This window comes from Ambystoma mexicanum, chromosome 7p, assembly GCF_040938575.1.
Source record: "Ambystoma mexicanum isolate Mex_15411 chromosome 7p, UKY_AmexF1_1, whole genome shotgun sequence".
Classification (NCBI taxonomy): domain Eukaryota; kingdom Metazoa; phylum Chordata; class Amphibia; order Caudata; family Ambystomatidae; genus Ambystoma; species Ambystoma mexicanum.
In genome coordinates this window covers 899,620,599-899,641,301 of record NC_090939.1, presented here as the reverse complement: position 1 = coordinate 899,641,301, position 20,703 = coordinate 899,620,599, and the positions used below count along the sequence as shown (strand labels likewise).

At 46.2% G+C, this 20,703-nt stretch overlaps 1 protein-coding gene across 1 annotated transcript in view; it reads left to right on the top strand.

Moving 5' to 3' along the window:
* The window catches only part of PIGA (phosphatidylinositol glycan anchor biosynthesis class A), a 161,396-nt gene that overhangs the window by 72,217 nt on the left and 68,476 nt on the right, over positions 1-20,703 (top strand). Inside the window, exon 4 of the mRNA XM_069637172.1 lies at positions 12,505-12,637. Coding sequence (XP_069493273.1) covers positions 12,505-12,637 — 133 coding nt within the window. The remainder of the gene's footprint in view (positions 1-12,504; positions 12,638-20,703) is intronic.

Sequence of the window (20,703 nt, the reverse complement as noted above, 5' to 3'; positions counted from 1 at the left end):
AGCAACGGCAAAAGACCTAGTGAAATGCCAAGTCATAGAAAACGATGCCGTTAGGATAGTAAAAAAACTAAGAAGAGGGGAACACATCACTTCAGCCAGACAATCGTTAGATTGGCTTAGAGTCGAGGAGAGAGTTAAGTTTAAGACCATGACACTGGTCCATGAGTGCCTTTTTGGAAATGCTCCCAGCTATCTAAAAAATTGCCTGGAACGGTATATTCCACTGAAGGCTCTCAGATCGGAAGGCATAGGACTGCTTATAGTGCCTAAATATAAGCTGAAGAGAGGTTTGGGAAGATCTTTTGTTGTATTGGCGCAACAGATGTGTAATAGTCTCCCTCAAGATCTCAGACTGGAGGAAAATCACACAAAGTTCAGCAAAGTCTTGAAAACCTACTTGTTTAGGTGATTGATGTTTACTCCGTTAAATTTTGGATAATCTACCATTGTAGATCTAGAATCTGCTGCCTGTAATGCAATTCTGTTTGTATAACTGTTTTTGTTTGTCAAAGCGCCCTGATGCCCTCGGGCTGCCGGCACTATAGAAGCGGACATACATACATACCCTTTGATGTCTCTTCTCTGCGCCACTTCTCTCCTCCTACTACGCCACAACTACTCCCTCCTCTGTTACCATCTACCCCCTCTTTCCTACGACTCCACCTACTCATCACCACCACCTCTCTGCTTTTACTATGCGCTCTCTGCCCTTGCCACTGCTCCTATTCTCCTTCCACTTCTCACTACTACTCCTTTACTGCTACTGCCACTTCCACTACCTCTGCACTGCTAGTGCCACTTTTCTACTACTACTGCTCCTTTCCTCTTTCTTCCTACAACACTTTACTACTCCCATCACTACTGACAACTACCACTTATCCCTCCCACTACTGCTTCCACTACCTCCGCTTGGAACTACTACCACCTCCTCTCTTTACTTACTCCTACTCTATCGCCAGATATACTGACTCCCATGCACAAACACTCCCCAAACACCACACTCCGTCCGCACTCAACTCCTCTGGTCTTTCGGACATACTCCTCCATCTCCTGTGCTCGTCAAACTTCAACCCACACAAACTCATCCCCACATTACCCTTTAAATATCCCACCTCATCCCAGTATTGGCAACTCGCCTTTACCAATGGCTTACTTGGCTCCAGAGGTTGTGCCCGAGGAAGGCTATGTTAGGGCTTCTTAAGGGCTTGTAAGCCCTACACCCTCCATGCAGCCCTGCTACCTTCCTGACCTGGAACCCAAAGTAGTCTATAGGGGACTGTTGGCCCCCTTTCTCACAGCCTCCTTGCAGGCCTATATTAAACAAAGATCTCTCTGGTAGGCTAGTGAAGTATTCACTTCATGGGGCCTTCAGGGAGTCCTTTAGCTATTTATGATTAATCGTCCAGAAGGATAGCTCAGGGGCAACGTGTTTGTATTGGAAGCAAGACACCACAGAGCAATACCTTGTCAAATCCCGTCTCTGGTATTAAGTGCGTTATAAAAGACTAAGTAATGAAATCCCTGGTGGATCATGCTTCGCCTTGCTGGACGCCTGCTAGTCCAGGCTGCAGGAGCCCCGCTCTCCTCCCAGAGACTGTGCAGTTCTGCAACGCTATTCTGGTGCCTTCTCTCTGGCCCGAGGGAGCTGCATATGCCGTCTTTCCCTGTGCTGTCCCGCGGAAGACCGCTGGGCCGACTTGCCTGGCACAGCCTCTCTGCTTCTTGTTGTGGCGCTGCCATGCACCTCCTCCTGGCACCCTAAAAACCTCCACCACTGTTGGTTCCTCCGGGGCTGCTGGGCTCACGCAGTCTCTTTTGTGTCACTCCCTGCGACGCGGACATCGCCAGATGAGGCAAGGAAGGTTCGGGAGGGTGCCTGGCCGCAAGCATGCCGGTATCAGGCTGGTGTTCAGGGTCAGGCTACTACCTCTCCCCCCCAGCACCCCCCTCCTTCACTTGACAGGGCCTTAAAAGTACTTAAAAGTGATTGTGCAGCACATTTTTACTGGTGATGAGGCATAGTTTTTTGTCTGTCTACCCTGCATGCTCTGAGATTTGCAGCACCACTGCAGTTTGCTCCCAGTCATGCAGGCCTGTCCAGCGGCATCTTTAAATCTGTATGGTGTCTCTGTGGAATAAGAACCCCCCTCTTTTCCCCTGCTTATAGGTAGTTGCTTGGGAACCTTCATGCTGCTAGCCCGCCTCTGGCACCTATTCTGTAAGTATGGGACACTGCACTCATGTCTGGACCAGAGAAAGAGGCCATAACTGGAGCAGTAAGGGTGCTCACTGGAGACTTTGCTTTCCCAATGTTTCTCCTGGTCTGCTCTCTTTCAGTGATGTTTTTTAAAAGGTCGTCTACATTTTTGGCAGCTGTTTTGTCTTTAGATCAACACCTCATTTGCATAGAGCAGCCCATACAAATAAAAATCCCTGTTGGCTCCAGTTGGAGGGTCGCAAGCCAACCAACTTCTCCAGATGTTTAAACTATAGAATATCTGTTATATTAAACCTCACTCAGTATGGGTAGCTCATTGTCACTCCACAATAGCCAATTAAGTAGGCTTTGACCAACCATCACCTGTGTTCCAAACATATGCAGATGAGATAGTTAATGAATACATCATTTCTCACCATTTTTATATTTTTCTCATGTGGGAACCCCCAGATTAGAACACGTTTTTTCCATTAGTCATCAGTTAGATGCTTCAAGACGGAAAGCCGAATACTGCAAGGGAGCCTGGTATTAGTTGCTTAAGAATCCACTCGAGTGAGAGTGGTTTTCTTAAAAAGTTTAGGTTGGGAAGAAGGAGCAAAAGTACCATAAAATCTCTTTTAAAGGGTTGTCTACTTGTCAAAAAAGTAATCTCACATGAGCTCATGCAACCCTATGTTCAGACGTTAAGTGTAATCTGGGGAGTAGAGATGAGCTCCAAGTTATATAAAGTGCTGTCTATTTAATGTGTTATCCATGCCATTCCCCAGAACCTCTCCTTATGTCCCAAGTTGTCACGTCTCTTGTGATTAGGAGGGGTTTTTGAACACACACTAACCTGCAGTCACGGGGGCGTGGCTTGATGGCTACGTGAGAGGACGTTCCTTGGAGGAGCTCCCGATGATCCAATCCTGATCCTGGGGAAAAAAGTGATGGTTTTTAGCAGACTTTCGAGCCCACGGTGCATCTAAAGGCGTATGAAAGTGAGGGGCATACGGTGCGTGCCCTCCCCAACGGCGAGACTGCATATTCACGGAACCAGACCCCGAAGAAGGTGGCGGTCGTGCAAAGGAAGGGGAGCACCCAAGATGGCCGCCTGTGGACAAAGGGCCATAAAAGGTCCGACGAGCTGAGGAAGACAAGGTTGGTCGGAACGTGGGCGAGCCCAACCAGCTAGATGGGTCGCATGCGCCTCGGGCTGAAGGCAAGAACATAAGGGGGGGGCCCCCACTGCAGAGGCCATGGGTCGTGGCGAGCTAGCAGAGTGAATCCAGGTTCAGCGAAACCTCGTTGTGAAGGGGCCGGCGAGCGAACCCCGTGAGGATACAGCTGGGCGCGTGGGCCCAATCGACGCAACAGGATATCTTCCAAGGTGGTGCGACCCCGGATCAAACAGCCTACGATGGAGACCTATGCTAGGTCGCCCCCGGGCGCGGAAGGGGGCAAGAGTAAAGAAACCCCTGCGGCAGCGACGGACCCACCGGGTACTATCCAGGAGGTGCTGGCAGCAATTGCCGACTTGAAGGTGGCCTGGGAGACGAAGCTGGGCCTGGCCATGAAAGAGTTGCAAGACGGCCTAAACCTCAAGATAGGAGTGGTCCGAGAAGAAGTGAACCTGTTGCGCCAGGATGTGCGAACGATCGCGGAGCGCACTGGGGAACTGTAGAAGGAGTTGGCCCCGACCGTGGAGGCATGCAATACACACGCCAAGGAACTTCATGCCCTCGTGCAACGAGTGGGCAATTTGGAGGACCGAGCAGAGCAGGCGGAGGGGCGCGCCAGGCGCAATAACATTCGCATAGTGGGGGTACCGGAGGGAATGGAAGGATCGAACCCCATGGATTTCGTTGAAACCCTGATTTTGCAGGAGATTACAGGCGGAGAGCTGACCCAGGGGTTCGCGGCCGAAAGGGCGCACAGGGCCCTGACCAGGAGACCGGCCCCAGGAGTCCCCCCGCGGCCGTTGATTGCAAAGATCTTGAACTATCGTGACCGCGAGAAGATTCTCAAATTTTTCCGGAAAGGGGGCACGATAGAAAGGGGGTCAGCGAATATAACAGCGTATCCGGATTACACGCTGCTTGTACAACGGAGTCGAATGAACTTTGGAACGGTGAAGAGGAGGCTCAGAGAGGCAGGCCACCGCTACATGTTGCTTTACCCCGCTAGGTTAAAGGTGATTCATAAGAACAGATCCCTCTTCTTTGAGACGCCGAGCGACGCGATGGAATGGCTGGATATGCAAGGTCGACCAAAGGAATCGGATGCCCAGACAGAAGCGGATGGAGATAAGCAGCATGCTTCAGAGGCACCCATGAGGCCATAGCCATGACATTGGGACTAGAATATAGTTTGATATTGTGCTTGGTGAAGGAAGTCACGGCATCTGCCGGCGGGTTCCGTTGAATTCACTTCTCCTAAATAGATGACTGGGAGCTCCTGGGGAGCAACCTCTGCACCCGATAGTAGTACACTTAGTTAGGTCACTGTTAGATTGGTGACACCCTGCGGGGTCCTTGTTCTTGGTTACGAGAAGGGTCCAGACGTGGCTAGGCCTGAGATCCAGGGATGGAGCTAGGCTATGGTTGGGAGTTGGTGGGGGGGGGGGGAGTTGTGTGCAGTGGTGTGAGGTTGGGGAAGGGGGAGGGGGGCACGGTTCGTTAACAGAAGGGAAAGAGCCAGGAAGCGACCCTACATGGGGAACATTATGGGGAGGGATGGGACGGAGATAGACCGACTAGATGGCATCGGGTAATCTCAGAATTGTGACCTGGAATGTACGGGGCCTCAACAGCTACCTTAAACGTAACAAAGTGATCATGTATTTGAAGAGGATGTGCGTAGACATAGCCCTGCTGCAAGAGACCCACCTCACTAGGGAAAGGCTGGAGGTGGTCGGGAGGAAATGGAAGGGCACCGTTGTGGGGGCGGCGTACTCAGCGTATGCCAGAGAGGTTGTCACTTGGGTGGCGCCCCACGTGCCGTTTCGAGTGCTTGATTCTACGGTGGACTCGGAGGGTAGAATGGTGGTGGTAACGGGTCTCTTGGAAAACAGAGAAGTACACATCATAAATTTGTACGCCCCCAATAACGATACAGCGGCTTACTTTAGGACCCTCTACGGTAAACTTGGCACCCTGGCGGGGGGTACGGTAGTGTGGGGGGGGACTTTAACTGTACCGTAGACCCCAGTATGGATAGGTCCAAGGACAGGGCGGGAAAAACGGCACCGGCGGCTAAAGCGCGGAGTACACTACTGAAAGACCTAGGCCTAGAGGATGCGTGGAGAAGGCTGCATCCCATGGATAGACAGTACTCACACTACACAGCGCCACATGATTTGTACACAAGGTTAGACTACATGTTTGTAACAGCCGGGATAGTGAGAGAAATAGAAGGAGCAGAATACAAAGCCCGAGTGCTGTCGGACCACTCGCCCTTGGTGGTATACTGGAGACACCAGCCCCCACGACCGCAGATCCCTACATGGAGCCTTGGGACCGAGGCTCTGCAGGATGAGGGGTTTCGGGAGGGCCTGAGGGACGCCATTGAAGAATATTTTGATACAAACACGGGAAGCGTAAGCTCTGTGGGCACATTGTGGGAAGCGTTTAAGGTGGTGGTGCGTGGGGTAGCTATTTCCCAAGTTAAGGTGCTACAGGGGGGGTCGAAAGGGAGCTCCGGGAGGCGGAAAGGGAGCTAGAAGAGCTCACGCGTTGCGTGAGCACCGCTCATGATAACAGAACCAAAGTAGAGGAGCTACAGTTGTCCTGCAGTGCACTCTGGGATAGACTGTGCAGACTCAGTTACAGGAAATATACGGAGAGGATGCACGCAGGGGGCGACAAGCCGGGCAGATTGCTGGCTTGGCTGTACAAGAGTGAGACCCCCCGCTCGGTGATTAGTGAGATTCAGGGCGAAGGAGGTAGCATATGCAACACCCAGAAAGAGGTAAATGAGGAATTCCTTAAGTTTTACAGACACTTGTATGAGGACACGGGGGAGGATATGGGCCAAGACATACTAGACACACTGGGGGATATTGAGCTGCCCACCTTAGATGATCTAGAACGTTCTGAGTTGGACGCACCCGTCACCTCGGATGAGCTGGAGGTAGCGATTCGGAACTTGCCCACTTGTAAGGCGCCAGGTTCGGATGGGCTGCCCAGCGAGTTCTACAAAACATACCAGCAAGAGTTGCTCCAGCCACTGCTTGCCACTTTCAACGAGGCCTATGAGAAGGGAGAACTCAGATTGTCCCTCCGTGAGGCTATAATCATCCCACTCCTGAAACCAGGCAAGCCGGCCGTGGAGCGCGGGTCTTACAGACCGTTGTCCATGCTAAACCAGGACAGTAAAATACTCACGGCGGTGCTGGCTAATAGACTGAAGAGGGTGATTAAGAAACTGATACACCCAGATCAGACGGGATATGTTCCGGGTAGGAACATCACTGATAACCACCGGAGGCTACACCATGTCATAGACCAAACTGAGGAGGACACGGTGAGCTGGCTATAGTGTCGTTCGACGCGGTCAAGGCCTTCGACTCGGTATGATGGCCCTGGCTGAAAGCGGTCCTGAAGGGGTACGGAGTGGGACCCGGATACCTCAGATGGGTACAGTTGTTTTACAGCACCCCGATGGCGAGGGTCAAGACAGGGTCCACGGTCTCAGATTCTTGGCAGCTGGGCAGGGGGACCAGACAGGGATGTCCCTGGTCACCTATGCTATATATACTGGCATTGGAGCCGCTGGCAATATGCCTGCGTCAACAATATGGGGAGGTGGGCATAAACACGGCCAGTGGAGAGCATCTGATATCATTATATGCGGATGATATGCTCCTTTATTTGCGCTACCCAGAAGAAAACCTACAGTACGTCCTAGAGGTGATAGAACGGTACGCCATCCTCTCCGGTATATCGGTGAACCCTGGAAAGTCCAGCCTGTTCCCTTTGGGTAGATATAGGAATGTCCCGGTGCAGAGGCTGCCTGTTCTGCCAATACCATGGCAGCCCGTAACATTTAGGTATTTGGGAATAAACATTTATCACAAGATCGAGACAGAACACAAGCACAACACGGAAAAGGTGATAGAGGGGATTAAGAACAGTATGGTATTCTGGTCCAGATTGCCCCTGACCATGATGGGGAAGGCGGCCTTGCTCAAGATGGTGGTCCTGCCTAGACTCTTGCACTTCTTTATAAACGTCCCGTTTCTGATATCCAGGAGCCTATTCGCGAAACTTCACAGCGTGTTTAGGGCTTTTGTGTGGGGCAGCTCTAGGAATAGGGTGGCTCTGTGGAAGCTCCAGAACCCGTGTGACAGGGGGGGGGGATAGGCCTGCCTAACTTCGAACTCTATTACCTGGCGGGGCAGCTGCAGTACGTGGCCAGGTGGCTCTCGACTGAAGATTCGGCGGAAGCCAGGCTCCTGCGCGAAGATACAGCCCCATACTTTCTGATGGAAGTGGTGTGGTTGGGCAGAGATAAACTGGTGGGCAAGGGGCGGCTACTGAGGTTGGGCTGGGAGATCTGGCACAGGACATGGAAGATTGGGGGGGACTCGGAACCATACTCCCAGCAGGCCCCTTTGGCGGCTCTGTGTGGGAGCGACTCTCAACTACTTGAATCGGTCCGCAGATACTGGGAACAGGTAGGCCTAGCCACCCTCGGGGACATATGGCAGGAAGGGGAGGCGGTGGACTTTCAGCGGCTGCAGGAAGAGACGGGAGTACATGGTGGCCAATATATAACCTACACTAGGCTGGTGAAAAAGACTAGAGAAAGATGGCCGGAGACAGTGCTCGCGGAGGATCCAAACGCCTCCCTGGAAACCATGTATGATGTATCGGAGGGCGGGCACGAATTATCGAGGATATATGAGCTCCTGCGAGCAAGGGCAGGGAAGGAGTTGCTCCAATTGAGACAAGATTGGGAGGAGGAGGTGGGAGGACCCATGACGGATGGGCAGTGGGAACGGGCCCAGAGGTACCATAAAAAGGTGTCCCGTAACGCGAGATTCCAACAGCTTCAATTGTATGTTACCCACAGGGCTTATTTAACCCCCGGGAAGATTGCAAAGTTTGGGGGATCAGCTATGCAGCAATGCCCCAGGTGTGGGGAGGTGAACGCGGGACTGCTACACATGTTTTGGGCTTGCCCGGAGGTGCATAGATTTTGAAACGAGGTCAAGACGAGACTGGCTGGCGGGGGGGTGGTGCTGGATGTGGAATCGGCCTGGTCATGCATGCTTGGACTATTCCCTAGACCCCGGCATTTGAAATACATAAGCAAGATGAAGGACCTGGCCTATGTCTTGGCCAAACGTAGGATCGCCATGGGCTGGAAGGCGGCCCACAGACCTAGGGTGGAGTTATGGTGGACAGACCTCTTGAGGTGGGCGGAAGCTGAATCCGTAGTCTGGTTTGAAGCGGTCACCAGGGGGGGCGAAGAAGAAGCAGGGCCCTTGCTGGCCTGGCGGCAATTGGTGGCCTCGTTAGCAAACCCTCACCAGGGTGACAACGAAACAGAGGACCCGACCCGATTGATGGCTGTCTAGGTAGTGTGCCACCCAATGATGTTCCCGTAAACAATATGTGAGAACCGGCTCTAGTTTAAAGGGGGAGGGGGGAGTTTGAAAATGTGTTGGAATATGATGCTTTCTATGTTTTGAAACAGTTGTAGTGTGTTTGTTTGACCTTAAAAAATAAAATAAAAATATATTTAAAAAAAAGAAAACTGCAGTCACAGGACCTGGCAGAGCGAGGAGGTGGTCATTTTGCTTCACAGATTGGTTCTAAGAAGGGCAACCCTCTTCATACTCCCACCTCTCTACTGTAATCGAGTGCTCAGTCCGTGTTCACAAGCCGACACAGCCCACTTTCATTCCCACTCTTCCCTTCAGAGGGACAACTCTTTGGCAGTTTCTATGCATTGAAGAAAAAAAACTTGCACTCTCTCACTCACACTCTCTCACTCGAGTTGTTCGGGGGGGTTGGGTTATTAAATCCTTGTCTGCACCCAAACACATGATTTAAAGCTAAAGGGTTGTTAATAAGCATAACGGCTGAGAACTGCTGGGTCAAACTGATAAACTTGGTAAAGCCCACAGGAAGACCTAGCATAATGTATCGGAGAGATTAGGCGAGATCAGGCTATCCAGAGATATTGAGTGGTCATCCTTCCAATTAAAGAAACCAGGGCTCAGCTAGTGCAGTCACAGACCAGATGTCCAGTGGCTCAGGAGAGACCCCTTGGTTAGTGGATCGTATTGGCTAAGCCTTAAGCAAGCAGGGGCGGGGGGAGGAGTAATTCCTGGTAGTAAAAGCCACGATGTGAGATTTGCACTACATTTCTGAGACTAAAAGGTGAGCCAAGGAGTGAGCTGGGCCTTCTGCTCCTGAGACTGTGCATGAGATTAGGACAACCTGAAAAGATTGATAGTCCCTAAGCCCCTCACACCATGTTGAATGTGCCTGTTCCAACACCTTTAGTGTAGGTATCCTTATTGTGTTGTAGTTGGAAACCCTCAGCACTTTGGGTGTTTATCCATACGGTCACTTGTGCATATAGGTGTTGAACTACAGTTTCTGACCCATGTGTACCATTGATTACCCTGCACCCTGCCCCCGCCACCATCATAAATCATATGCCTTTTTGACCTCTAAACTCACTGATAACGCTTACTGGATTTGTGTGTATTCTGCAGAGGACTATCCCTTCATCACTCGTGTCTACCCATCATAAAAGCAATCTAGTCTATATTATTTAAACCTGCTGCTTGCTATCCAGCCTAGCTTATTGGCCCACATTGCGTTAACATTGTAATATCACCGTTTGAAAGCTATATTTGAGGACCACGTCTCCTTGCTAGTTGATCCTACCATTTCTTTTTGTCACACTGTAACTTTTGAATATTTCATATTTGAATGATGCTTCCCTGCTTGAATGGTGGTGGTGTTGTTTGTTGTGTATGTGACTCAACAATACACTTAAAGCTGTAGCATCAACTTTCAAATGAATTTGAAGAACCAAAAGAGCTGGCTCCTTGACAGATGAGTGGCTTGGGTGTCGGACGTTTCAGAGGGAGTGCTCTCCCTTTTCAACTCTTACTGCTGGCCTTCATGAAGTTCTCTGCAAATGTTTGCTAAACGCATCAAAGATGTTTTCTGCAGCAGTTAAGATTATATAAAATCCTATTAAACTCCCGGGAACACTTTCTTCATTTCAGAGTCAATCCTTGCAATACTGCCATGAATCCCTTAGTTGGTTTTCATATTCTCTAGATCTGCATGTAAGACTGCAGCTAAGAACTACTTTCTTCCTACGTGCCAATGTTTGTTTCATTTAAATTCGAATGCATTCTGTCTGCAAGTCAAGTGACGATTTTAATTTTGCATTTCTTGCCATACTATATTTACTGGGACTTCAACCCCATGAGCTATCTCTTTATGAACCTTCAGTTTCATTGGTAACATTTCTAATTGTACTACTCTCGTTCCTAATACCTGTGTGTGATGAAACAAAATGATGACTTTGACATCCGTTTTTACACGTTCACGCGCTATATTAATGCCATCAAAGCTGCCCACGTTTCATTTTAGGAAGTTAGTTATTTAATGACGATGCTTCTCCCTGAATTCCTTGTCCTTGAATGTAAAGGTATGTCATCTCTAGATCCTGCTCAGACATGCATCCTGGTTTTTTTAACCAGGGCCTGGTCCTAAAAGCATCGGCATAAAGTACTGTTTTAATAATAATAGGTGACATTGTTTTATTTGTGAGGAATACATCCTCATGGAGTGCGACTGACCTGCTTGTGAAGATGTGTAGCCACTGCCTGCAAGGGCATACGACCTCTGCATGTCTCATAGACCTAGTTCTTTCCTCATTTTCTTCAAGGCTGCCCAGTAATTTTGATCTATAACTCGAGTTCTCATGTCCCTGTCTGACAGTCATGAGCTAGATTTAAGTCACCCGAATGTCATTGCTGACTGAAGCTCATTGGCTGTCTGTTCCTGGCAGTTCCCTCCTTGGTCTCAATTCAGGAGGGTTTTTTTTACGAGCACAAGGAACATGGCTTGAATATGTAGCGATAAACCAGCGACCTTCCATGTCAGACTTTATATACAAAAAACCTTCTGGGTAGACCCTCTGCTTCAAAGAGAAGCTACTATGACCAACTCGGCCCTTCCTTCCTTTTAAGGCTCTGGAGCCAATTCAATTGATTGACTGCGAATACGTGACAACCACTCTCCATTTCCAAACCTTCCTCTGTTCAGATAGCAATTTAAACCTTTTTTGTCATTCAATTAATTTTATGACATCAGGGCATGAAAGGGCGTAGTTGCTTAAAGTAAAAGTCCATTATCTAAAAAAGTTCAAAAGCAAGGTATCTAGGGATATAATTTCATCCTAAAATACCCAATACTAATTGTTTACAAAGAAAAGCTTGACATGAGAAATATGAGAAAAAAAACGGTAGATATTTATTTTAAAATATATTTCAGGTTTTGATGGGTTCTTGTATGTTTCACCTTTGTTTTTGGCCCATGCTTTTCTGTTAATAGTATTTGTTGTCATTCCTGAATCTTTAGACTTGTTTTTTTTCCTATATGAAATGTACAGCGCTCCGTTAATGCCATTTCAATTGCATATGATCTAGAGTCTTATTTACATTTTGCAATATATGACTAACCAATACACCTTGAGGTAGGATGTGAAGAGCTATGTATGCTAACTCATTCTTAACATTATAAAACGGCTGGTCCTAGTGTATGGACTCCTTCCCATTACAAATGCTCACCCTGCGTGCCTGAACAAGAGGTGGTTGTGTACAGATCTTTAACCGTCTCTGTAGTTTACTGGAACGTAGAATCTGGTGGAATGAAGGACCTGTAGACATTAAAAGGACACGCTTGAACGTCTTTACAGTGCAATCCCAAAATACACTTTAACTTGAATATTACCATTTTGTATATTGCCAGCACATTCACGAGTCACTCTCAGAATCATTGTCCTTTTCTTTATGGTTGAATTTGGAGGTGGGAGTTGAGAGAGCACAGCCTCCAACCACACTCCTGTTTAGTTCAGATTAATTTTCTTTTTTGACAGTGGTATTGTGGATATGCTATTTCTGTAACCATTTTTTAGGATAATAAATTGATGGCAAAGCGCAAGCACTTTCCGCTTTTAATCCAGTACATCCTATTCATCTTTTTGCATACTTTAAATCTTTCAACAAGCCTTCCTAGTTTATTTTTTTGTTTTTTCTTTTTCTCCAGAGTTCGACTTTTGGGAGCTTTGGAACATAAAGATGTTCCAAATGTCTTGGTCCAGGGGCATATTTTCCTGAATACATCACTCACTGAAGCCTTCTGCATGGCAATTGTGGAAGCAGCCAGCTGTGGTTTGCAGGTAAATTACAGATCTGTGATTACATTTGAAATGTTTGCAATGTTTTTTACTGGTGTACATGTCGTTACAAACTTCAGATACTATATTGCAGGCTTCAGCTAAACAAAAATACATTACTTTTCTGTGCCCTCAATCCAAATGTTTTATAATACTTATGACATATTCAAATAAAACCATATCCATTACACCGCTTCTTGTGCCCAAGTTATGATGGCATTGGGAACAGTGACTTGCATTGCCCAAATAATTCATGTATAAAATGAGTATGTTTTTAAAGTTTTCTGAAGATTGCTTGTTCTTTAGACCTAACTCCAATTGAAATTCGGGCCTCAGGGCTAACTTTTGATCTCCAAATGTGCCCCAGAAATTCAAAATTCAAACCTGCTCAAACACCCACCTAAATGCTGGGTGAAATTGCATTCAATATTATAATAAAATAAATCTGCAATTCTTTGATATTATCTACTAAGCAATATCTATCTTTCTCTTTTTTTATACCAATATTAATAATCTCTTTCTTTTGGGGGGTGGGGAATTATCATTGTTCACGTTCAAAGAAAACCACTAGTGGTGTTGCAAACCTCACAACTTGTGTAACTTTGTGGTCACCACCACCTCGTTTCTGTGTATTTTAGGACCAAATCTTTCTAACCAACCAATGGTAAAGATTATATAGCACTACTCGATATTGAGGCCTCCTTCTTCATTTTGTTTGTTCCATGTTCTTTTAGCAATCATATTGACCCAAAGCCAGATTCTTCCTTTTTTGTTTTCTATTTCAAAACCTTTCATTGCCCATTTGCACAATCCAGAATAAGCATCTAGTAAACGCCATTCCCTGACCTTGCACACTCAATGGCAACTTTATTTATGCATCTATGATACATACAAATTAAAGGAATAAGGGTGATCTACACGCACTACACTTGTCTACAGACATTCTCCAGAATTGGATCTTCATGGATTTACATGTTCTTGGATATTCCCCGCCATCCGGTTTTCCAGCCTGTCAACAGGGAATATTCGAAAGCATGTGAATCCATGAAAGTTACCAATGCTGGAGAACAGGAGTTGCAGGTGTTCCTTACACCCATTTAAGGAGTAATAAAACAAATCCATTGCTTGATAGAATCAGGAAGTTGTAGAATGCAGCCAGATGTCCGAAGGATGCTGCTTGACACCAACAGTTTGCACATACATCATACATCTATTCACAATTGTTTACGTGAGTTTGTTATTTGAGCTACTCGCATGCTGCCTTTTTTGTTGTCATGAAATGAACCAGTCGCATTATATAAATCATTTCGGCAGGTGAAAATCTGGTGGCTTTTCAATCGACTTTAAATGAGGCCCGAAGTAGAGAAGATGATGAATTGCTGCCCTCTATGTGGCGACGCAAACTATTAGTATGGCAGATAATGAATTGTTATGGTCTGTGCCCTGCCTTTTACAATAGCCTGATGGATTCAAAATCATTGATTATTTAAATTAGGTGTTGCAATAACTGATGTTCACTCAGACCTATATTAAATGAAATGTTTGGTTATGATAACACTAATCAAGAAATGTAAAGAAAAAGCTAGGAAGATACTTTCACAGTATAACTGGTATTTTAATCCTGTCTTCAGTTAGTTGCTTGATTTGACAGGTAGTACTTTCATATGTCGCTTCCAAAACCCCATGCATGCTTCCCCTCATGCTAACCCTCTTGGCACTCATCTACCGCTTACGTCAGGGGTTCACATGATAATCGCTGATAATCCCTTGTACTCTATTGTGCACCCACCAATATGGACAAACACACACACATGCTGACACACCATTTAAGTAAAACCCTTTCCCCTACAAGTGTACACAAGCAGATAAGAAAACCCACATCAGTACCCCGGTACACAACAAATAATAAACAAAGCAGATATGTTGTTTTATGACCATGTCTACAATCTGGAATAAGCACCGATGGTAAATATTAATCATCCTCATCAATTTTGTTTATTACAGAATAAAACGTTACATAAAACATGTACACATCATCAAATTCATTCAACACTTTAACATGAAAGTAGATTGATTTTTTACAGTGCCGTTCTAAAACATTATGATCTTGGTTACCTGTTTAAGATAATGGAAAAAAGCCCATGCAATGCAAGTTGATTAGGCTGTATGAAAATAACATGAGGCTGGGTGGCATTGTAGAAAATGAATCTGTATTAAAATACAAAACAGGGTTCTCTTTCTAACATGCAAGTAGACAGGACAACACATTACAAAATGTAACCGATCTTCTAAAGGGTGCATTAAATAAGGGACTACTAGTATCCCCAGATTGACCTTACCATTTTGCAGTGATTGATTTTTAAAGCTAAACAGCTAAACCATGCTCTATTGAAAAGACATCTATCATTGACCCTATGGCTCCAAGTAAGATAATCTTGTAGGATGTCTGGCATAGAATAAACAACAAATCAACAATTAAAATTGCATGCAACTTTTATATGAGAGATTAAAAGTGCCTTCGACTTGATATGCCGTGTTTAGTCCATCAAAAGAGGGTGACAACAAAAGTGCTTGTGCATTTATCCCCATTAGGTATTTTTGGATGTATTGAAGCAATGGGATTTTGGAAATGCCTTTTCTATTGATTGCTTTTTGACCAAATCCTCAACCAGTATTTTGATCTAAAACCATCTTGTGCTTGCATTTTTCTAATCTATGTAGATTTGAAAAATAAATAACCTGTATAATTACGATAGTATGTGAAGGGGTGTGGAAAGCCTAATAGCATGTACTTTGTGTACTAAATTGAATGTAGAAGAGCTACAGTTTGTCTTCAGTAAGTGTGAACCCTGGCTGGGAAGACCTTGATTAGTTGCCTCTTGCAGATCAGATCTGGGCTGTGCCTCCTTTCTTAAAGATGTGGGATATGAATGATATGATATTGATATGATAAGTCATTTATAACGCGCCTGTAGACAAGTGTTTCTAAGCGCAACAAGACAAGAAAGGGTAGACAGAGGTAGGACAAAACAGACAGTCTTACTAGGCCTGGTGTCATTCAGATTGCGCAAGTGCTGGCGTGACAAGGTGCTAGGGGTGGAAGAGGATTCCATGTATTCCAGTAGTTGCAACACTAATTTAACAATGCTGTTTAACAGAGAATAATCTGTCCTGTGGAATAATGATGATAATAATGAAACCGTTTCACACATTGAAGAATGAGTGTCTGTTATTTACAAGTGACACCAGACTTTAAATAAGCATGGTTTTAATTATTCCATTATGTTGGGGATGTAATAGAGACCTGAGTGGGAAGTTCAACAATCGTTTAATCTAGGGGTTGTCGTACACCTTTCTGTAATGTACATCCCTGCAATATTTTAACTGAAATCAACAGGCAGGCTCAGTTTAAGGGCTATAAGAGACTTTCCTAATTAAGTTCTCAAACCTTTTTGGAACTTTTCCCCACTATTTAGAAAGTCGGCAGACCACTGCATCTAGGAAGAGTCATTCGGCCCCAGAAATGGGATAGTTTAGTTTCCTTCTTTACTATAAGTAAAAAATAGCATGTCTAAAGAACCTCATTTTCAGTATATAGTTACCCAAATGTACGTGCCGCTTATAAGTACATGCATGCGTTATTTGTGTTATGGAGAGAGGTCACAAGGTCCAGAAAGCGAGTGCATCGTTAGTGAAGAAAGACGGTCCTGAAAGAAATTGGACACTGATGCATGTTCTGTAAAATGGGTGGTTTGATTATCAGCTTTCACCCTCATTCCTACTTGTGGGAGTGGAGAGGCTGTTGCGCCAGCCATGTGGCTTTCCGAGAAGGGTAACCTCTTCAGATGACAATAGAGCCCAGTATAACTCTGTACTACTATACAACATTTATTTCCCTACAGGATGGGTGTAGCTCCACCATAGGCCTACTTCCCTGCTGCTGCTCCATTAGTCAGCTTCCCAGCCTTTGAAGGTCTCCGCTCGCTGGATGTTCACACCTGAGGGTCTCACTTGGAGTGTGTGGCGATGGCAAGATAATGGGGCTCCTTCATTCTGCTTCCAGGACTTCCTCTAGGAAATGATACTGACTGTCCCAGAGGAGGAGCTGGCAGTGCCTTGTACCATGGCTGGTGCAGCAGGTTGTGATCCTCCACAGGCTTTCCTCCTGTCTTTCCAGTTGTTCCGTAGGACCAGCTCTGCCAATTCCCATGATGGGCTTGGTTGGAATGATCCCTCTCCCCAGTAGTGTTGAATACCTGTCCCCCAGGTAGAGAGCAGCTGATCATGCATGGAATAGCCAGACTGCCCCTTGGCGTCTAGAGGGTGGCAGAGTGAAGCTGCCCTGATTCTCTGATGCATGCCTCTAGAGATGTTAATGGTTTGTTCCATGCATTGCATTTCCCACTGATGAAAAATCCTTTTCCTCATGCTGAGAGAAAAGAAACCCACTCGTAGTCTTGCTGCATGCAGTACTTATTCTTGTCCTCGCTCACGTACCAACAAAAGCTGCCACTGGTGGCTTGCGCCACAGATTTCATGAAAAATTAAAAGCAAGCTAAGTTTATAGCCATTGCCCCTGAAGGAGATGAGCTCCAAAACCTGGTTCTTCATGAACCCAAGCTTGCTACTTTAATCTTGGTCTCCTTTGTCTAATCACTGTTCAGTAACCACTTTATAATGCTCATTACATATGTTTTTGATGCTGTTTGCACCAGCAGATATCCTAATATCTTTGTTGTCAGTGTGTGTGGTTTTTGGTGCACCCTAGTTCATGGAGCATGGCATTTCGTTTTCCTCCCCTGTTAAAACTGCTGCAGTATTCGCGAATCACCTTTTTACTACTACTACATGCTTATAGGATGTAGTCGTCAGTAAGAGGATGAGTCCAGAGCATCTAGGACAGCAGCATTTGCAAAATGAAGTGGTGCATATTTGCAGTCACATTGCACATGAAGGAACATCCCTGCTCTTTTCCCTACCCCAATAGTCAGTCCTTTCCTCCACACGGCACCTGCAAAGTTTGGCACTTAAATCCTTCTTTATTTTAAGGGAGCTCCCAGCTCTTATGCCACTTGAGGGGGTTCCAGAGGTGTGCATCATGTGATGGAGTTTTCTCTGCTGCAAACACACACAACCTCTGTCGATGGTGTCAGGCTGCAAGCCTGGTTCATGGTGGTCCTGATGCAATTTCCGGTCACTCCCTTCAGGGGTGGCTCAAGTGCTGGTAAGTTTTCTTTCACAAGCTTTCTTCAGACTCTTTGGAACATCATTTCTTCATGGAAGTTAAGTTTAGCTCTCTTTTTCTTCTCTCTTGGGCACCCCTCCCAGGGACCCCTTCATCGCATGCTGCTTGGTTGTGAGTGGATCTGTTAGGGAGAATTCTCAGAAATGTGCTAATTCCCTTCTACCTTAGAGACCCCACCTCTTTTGCTGGACTTGAAGACTTTTAATATTTATCCTGGAGAGAGCAAGACCTTTTTCCCACACTCATGTATTTTTATTTGATTTGAACACCGTTTCTTGTGGTTTTGGAGTCTCCATAGGCATCATCCTTTAACATTCTGACACACAGCACCTTCAGTGCAGTGGCACAGGCAAGTCGTTCAGATTTCCCCAAGGTTTAAATACCTTCTTTTGGTTAAACTACTGTTTCCAAGAGCAGTAAAGTGAAATTGACTTTACATACCTTTTTGTAACTTTGTAGACCCAGCACTCGCTATCTTACATAGAGTGCTGGAGGGGTTACTTGGTATCCCCTTTGTCTTTGTCTACTTTCTCATGTAACATTTTTATGTTACCCTTTCTACAATTAATGGCTGGTGGCAGTGGTTTACTTTTTCCTACCATTGTGTGTTTTTACCGCAAGCTGTGTCCGGAGCTGCAGTATAGCACATTAATGGGTGCCCATTTTGTCAAAATGCCCTGGTCTTTTTTTTCTCGCCATTTCTTGTTGGAAAGATCCTTCTTGAGATTTACTCTGCACGCCAAACCAGGTTTGGTCCATTTGTTTGTTTTTGTCTTTGGCAGGGTTCACAGGTGAAGCCTGCCTCTGGCTCCAGCTTGTCTGGCAGGAACGAGGGAGGTGCCCGAAACTCCCTGTGCTTAATCTCCTTGGTTACATGAATGCACTCAAAGGTGATTTGGCTGGCTGTCCTTTGAGGATAGTTTTGAAACTCGATGTTGCAACCCTGCTATGTGAGTGACAGCTAGGCTGCGAATGAATGGGTGAAACATGCATAAAAGGCGAGGTCTTTTAGACAGAAGGCAGAGTCGACCACTGGATGAAGGAATCAGAAGAAGAACTTCGAAGAGACGATTGCTGCAACTCCTGGATCGTTGGTTTGCCCGGTGAAGCTCTGCTGCAGTGCAGAAGCTCCAAATTCACCCACGACTCGAAGCCCTGCAAAAGACGACTTCTGCCCTTGGGTTGGTGGGACCAAACGACCCAAAGACAAACTCATCTGGAAATCCTCTCGTTGCTGGCTGTACTTCCATTGCTGGTGCAGGAACCAAGTGACCGGGAGAGGAACACTTGAATCGAGTGCATAGTCTTTAAGCCGGACTCGAGCTCCAGGAAGATCCTGCAGACTCCCTCGAAGCAGGACTGACCCACCTCAACAGAGTGCTGGACCCCAGAAGCAAAGAAAGTCCACAAGGTGTCCAAGAACCGCGGTGGTGCTATTCGCGAGAAGCCGAAGTGATGCTGATCTGAACCTTTCCCTTTGCTGCCGCCAACCTTCGAATCGTAGTGCAGGAGTCCCCAGACATCCTCCCTCTTGTCCCCACGACTGAGGCCCTGGAACAACAGGATCTGCCATTTTACAACAGGAACAATTTGCCAGCTGGAATCAATTTGTTCAGACCTGAGGTACTGTAAACTAAGAGGTACTTGCCTCGTGTTGGGTAACCTGCTTGTTCTCAATTGAGACCTGCAGTTGTTGCATTTTGTAGAGATGCTTGTAGTTTGCCCATCACAAGCCTCCCAGCTTGTGGCCTAACAGTGATTTCATTTTCTACAAAACTCTCTATAACATTGTGCACAACTTTTTACTTACCTTCAAGAAGTGCTTCAGCTCCCCTAGCCTTTGCTGAAGTGTCATTGGCTGGACAACACTTCTCACCTCTGACTTTTGTGTTTGATCTGTCCCCCCATAAAGTCATACATCGTTGACTTGTATAGCTGGGAAAAGGTTAATCTACATTGCATTGAGGAGGAGGGTGGTGGGGCTGTTCAAAAGTGCTTACCGGTTTGAGAATCTTGTTACCATTGTTTCCTTCCCTAAACCTTTTACTTTTGATAACAAACTCAGAATTGCTCTAAATGTACCAGTGATATATTAATGTCCACAGTGTCCTAGTTATTAAAGTCCCCTCAGGGTTTAGGCAGTGTCTGTGTGCCATCCCAAAAGGGTATCTACTGATTTATTGAAACTGAGAGTGTGTATTTTGAAGTATATGAAGTGTTACATATTTGCTCCCTTCTAAAGAAGCCTTATTCATACTGACTGTTAAATTAATAAATAATAGTTTAATCAAGAAGCCTTGAGTGTTATTTGGATACTTGTCACTGTGAAACTCGATGTTGCAACCCTACAGCTCACATTGACCCCTCTTGGGATAAGCCTGGCTGCTCAGTACACTCTACCAACTTGTGTAGTACAGACTTATACCAAAGGTTGGCTTAACTATTGCCAAGAGGACAAGGCTGGTGCAGTCTCCCACAGGGTGCTTCATACAATCTTGCCTAACAGGATCCTTAAACCCCTCCCTGTATTGTAAGATATTGTAAGGTTCTTTCAACTAGGGCTCACTGCGAGATGTGCAGTGGGCCTAATTCCATTGCCTGCACTTAGGTGAGTTGGTGCCCTTAACCAGTACATGTCTTAGGGTACTCCTCCATCTGCCTTAAGCAGTGAAGGGCACCAATTCATACCTGTCTCGGGGGTCAGTGTACACCTGACTCCTCAAAGTTCTTGATAAGGCCCTTTGCACCCGCACGCAATGGCTGAATCGGGCCCTAGCACACTCATGCCACCATTTCGGGAGTTTGCCAATGATGCACCTTCACT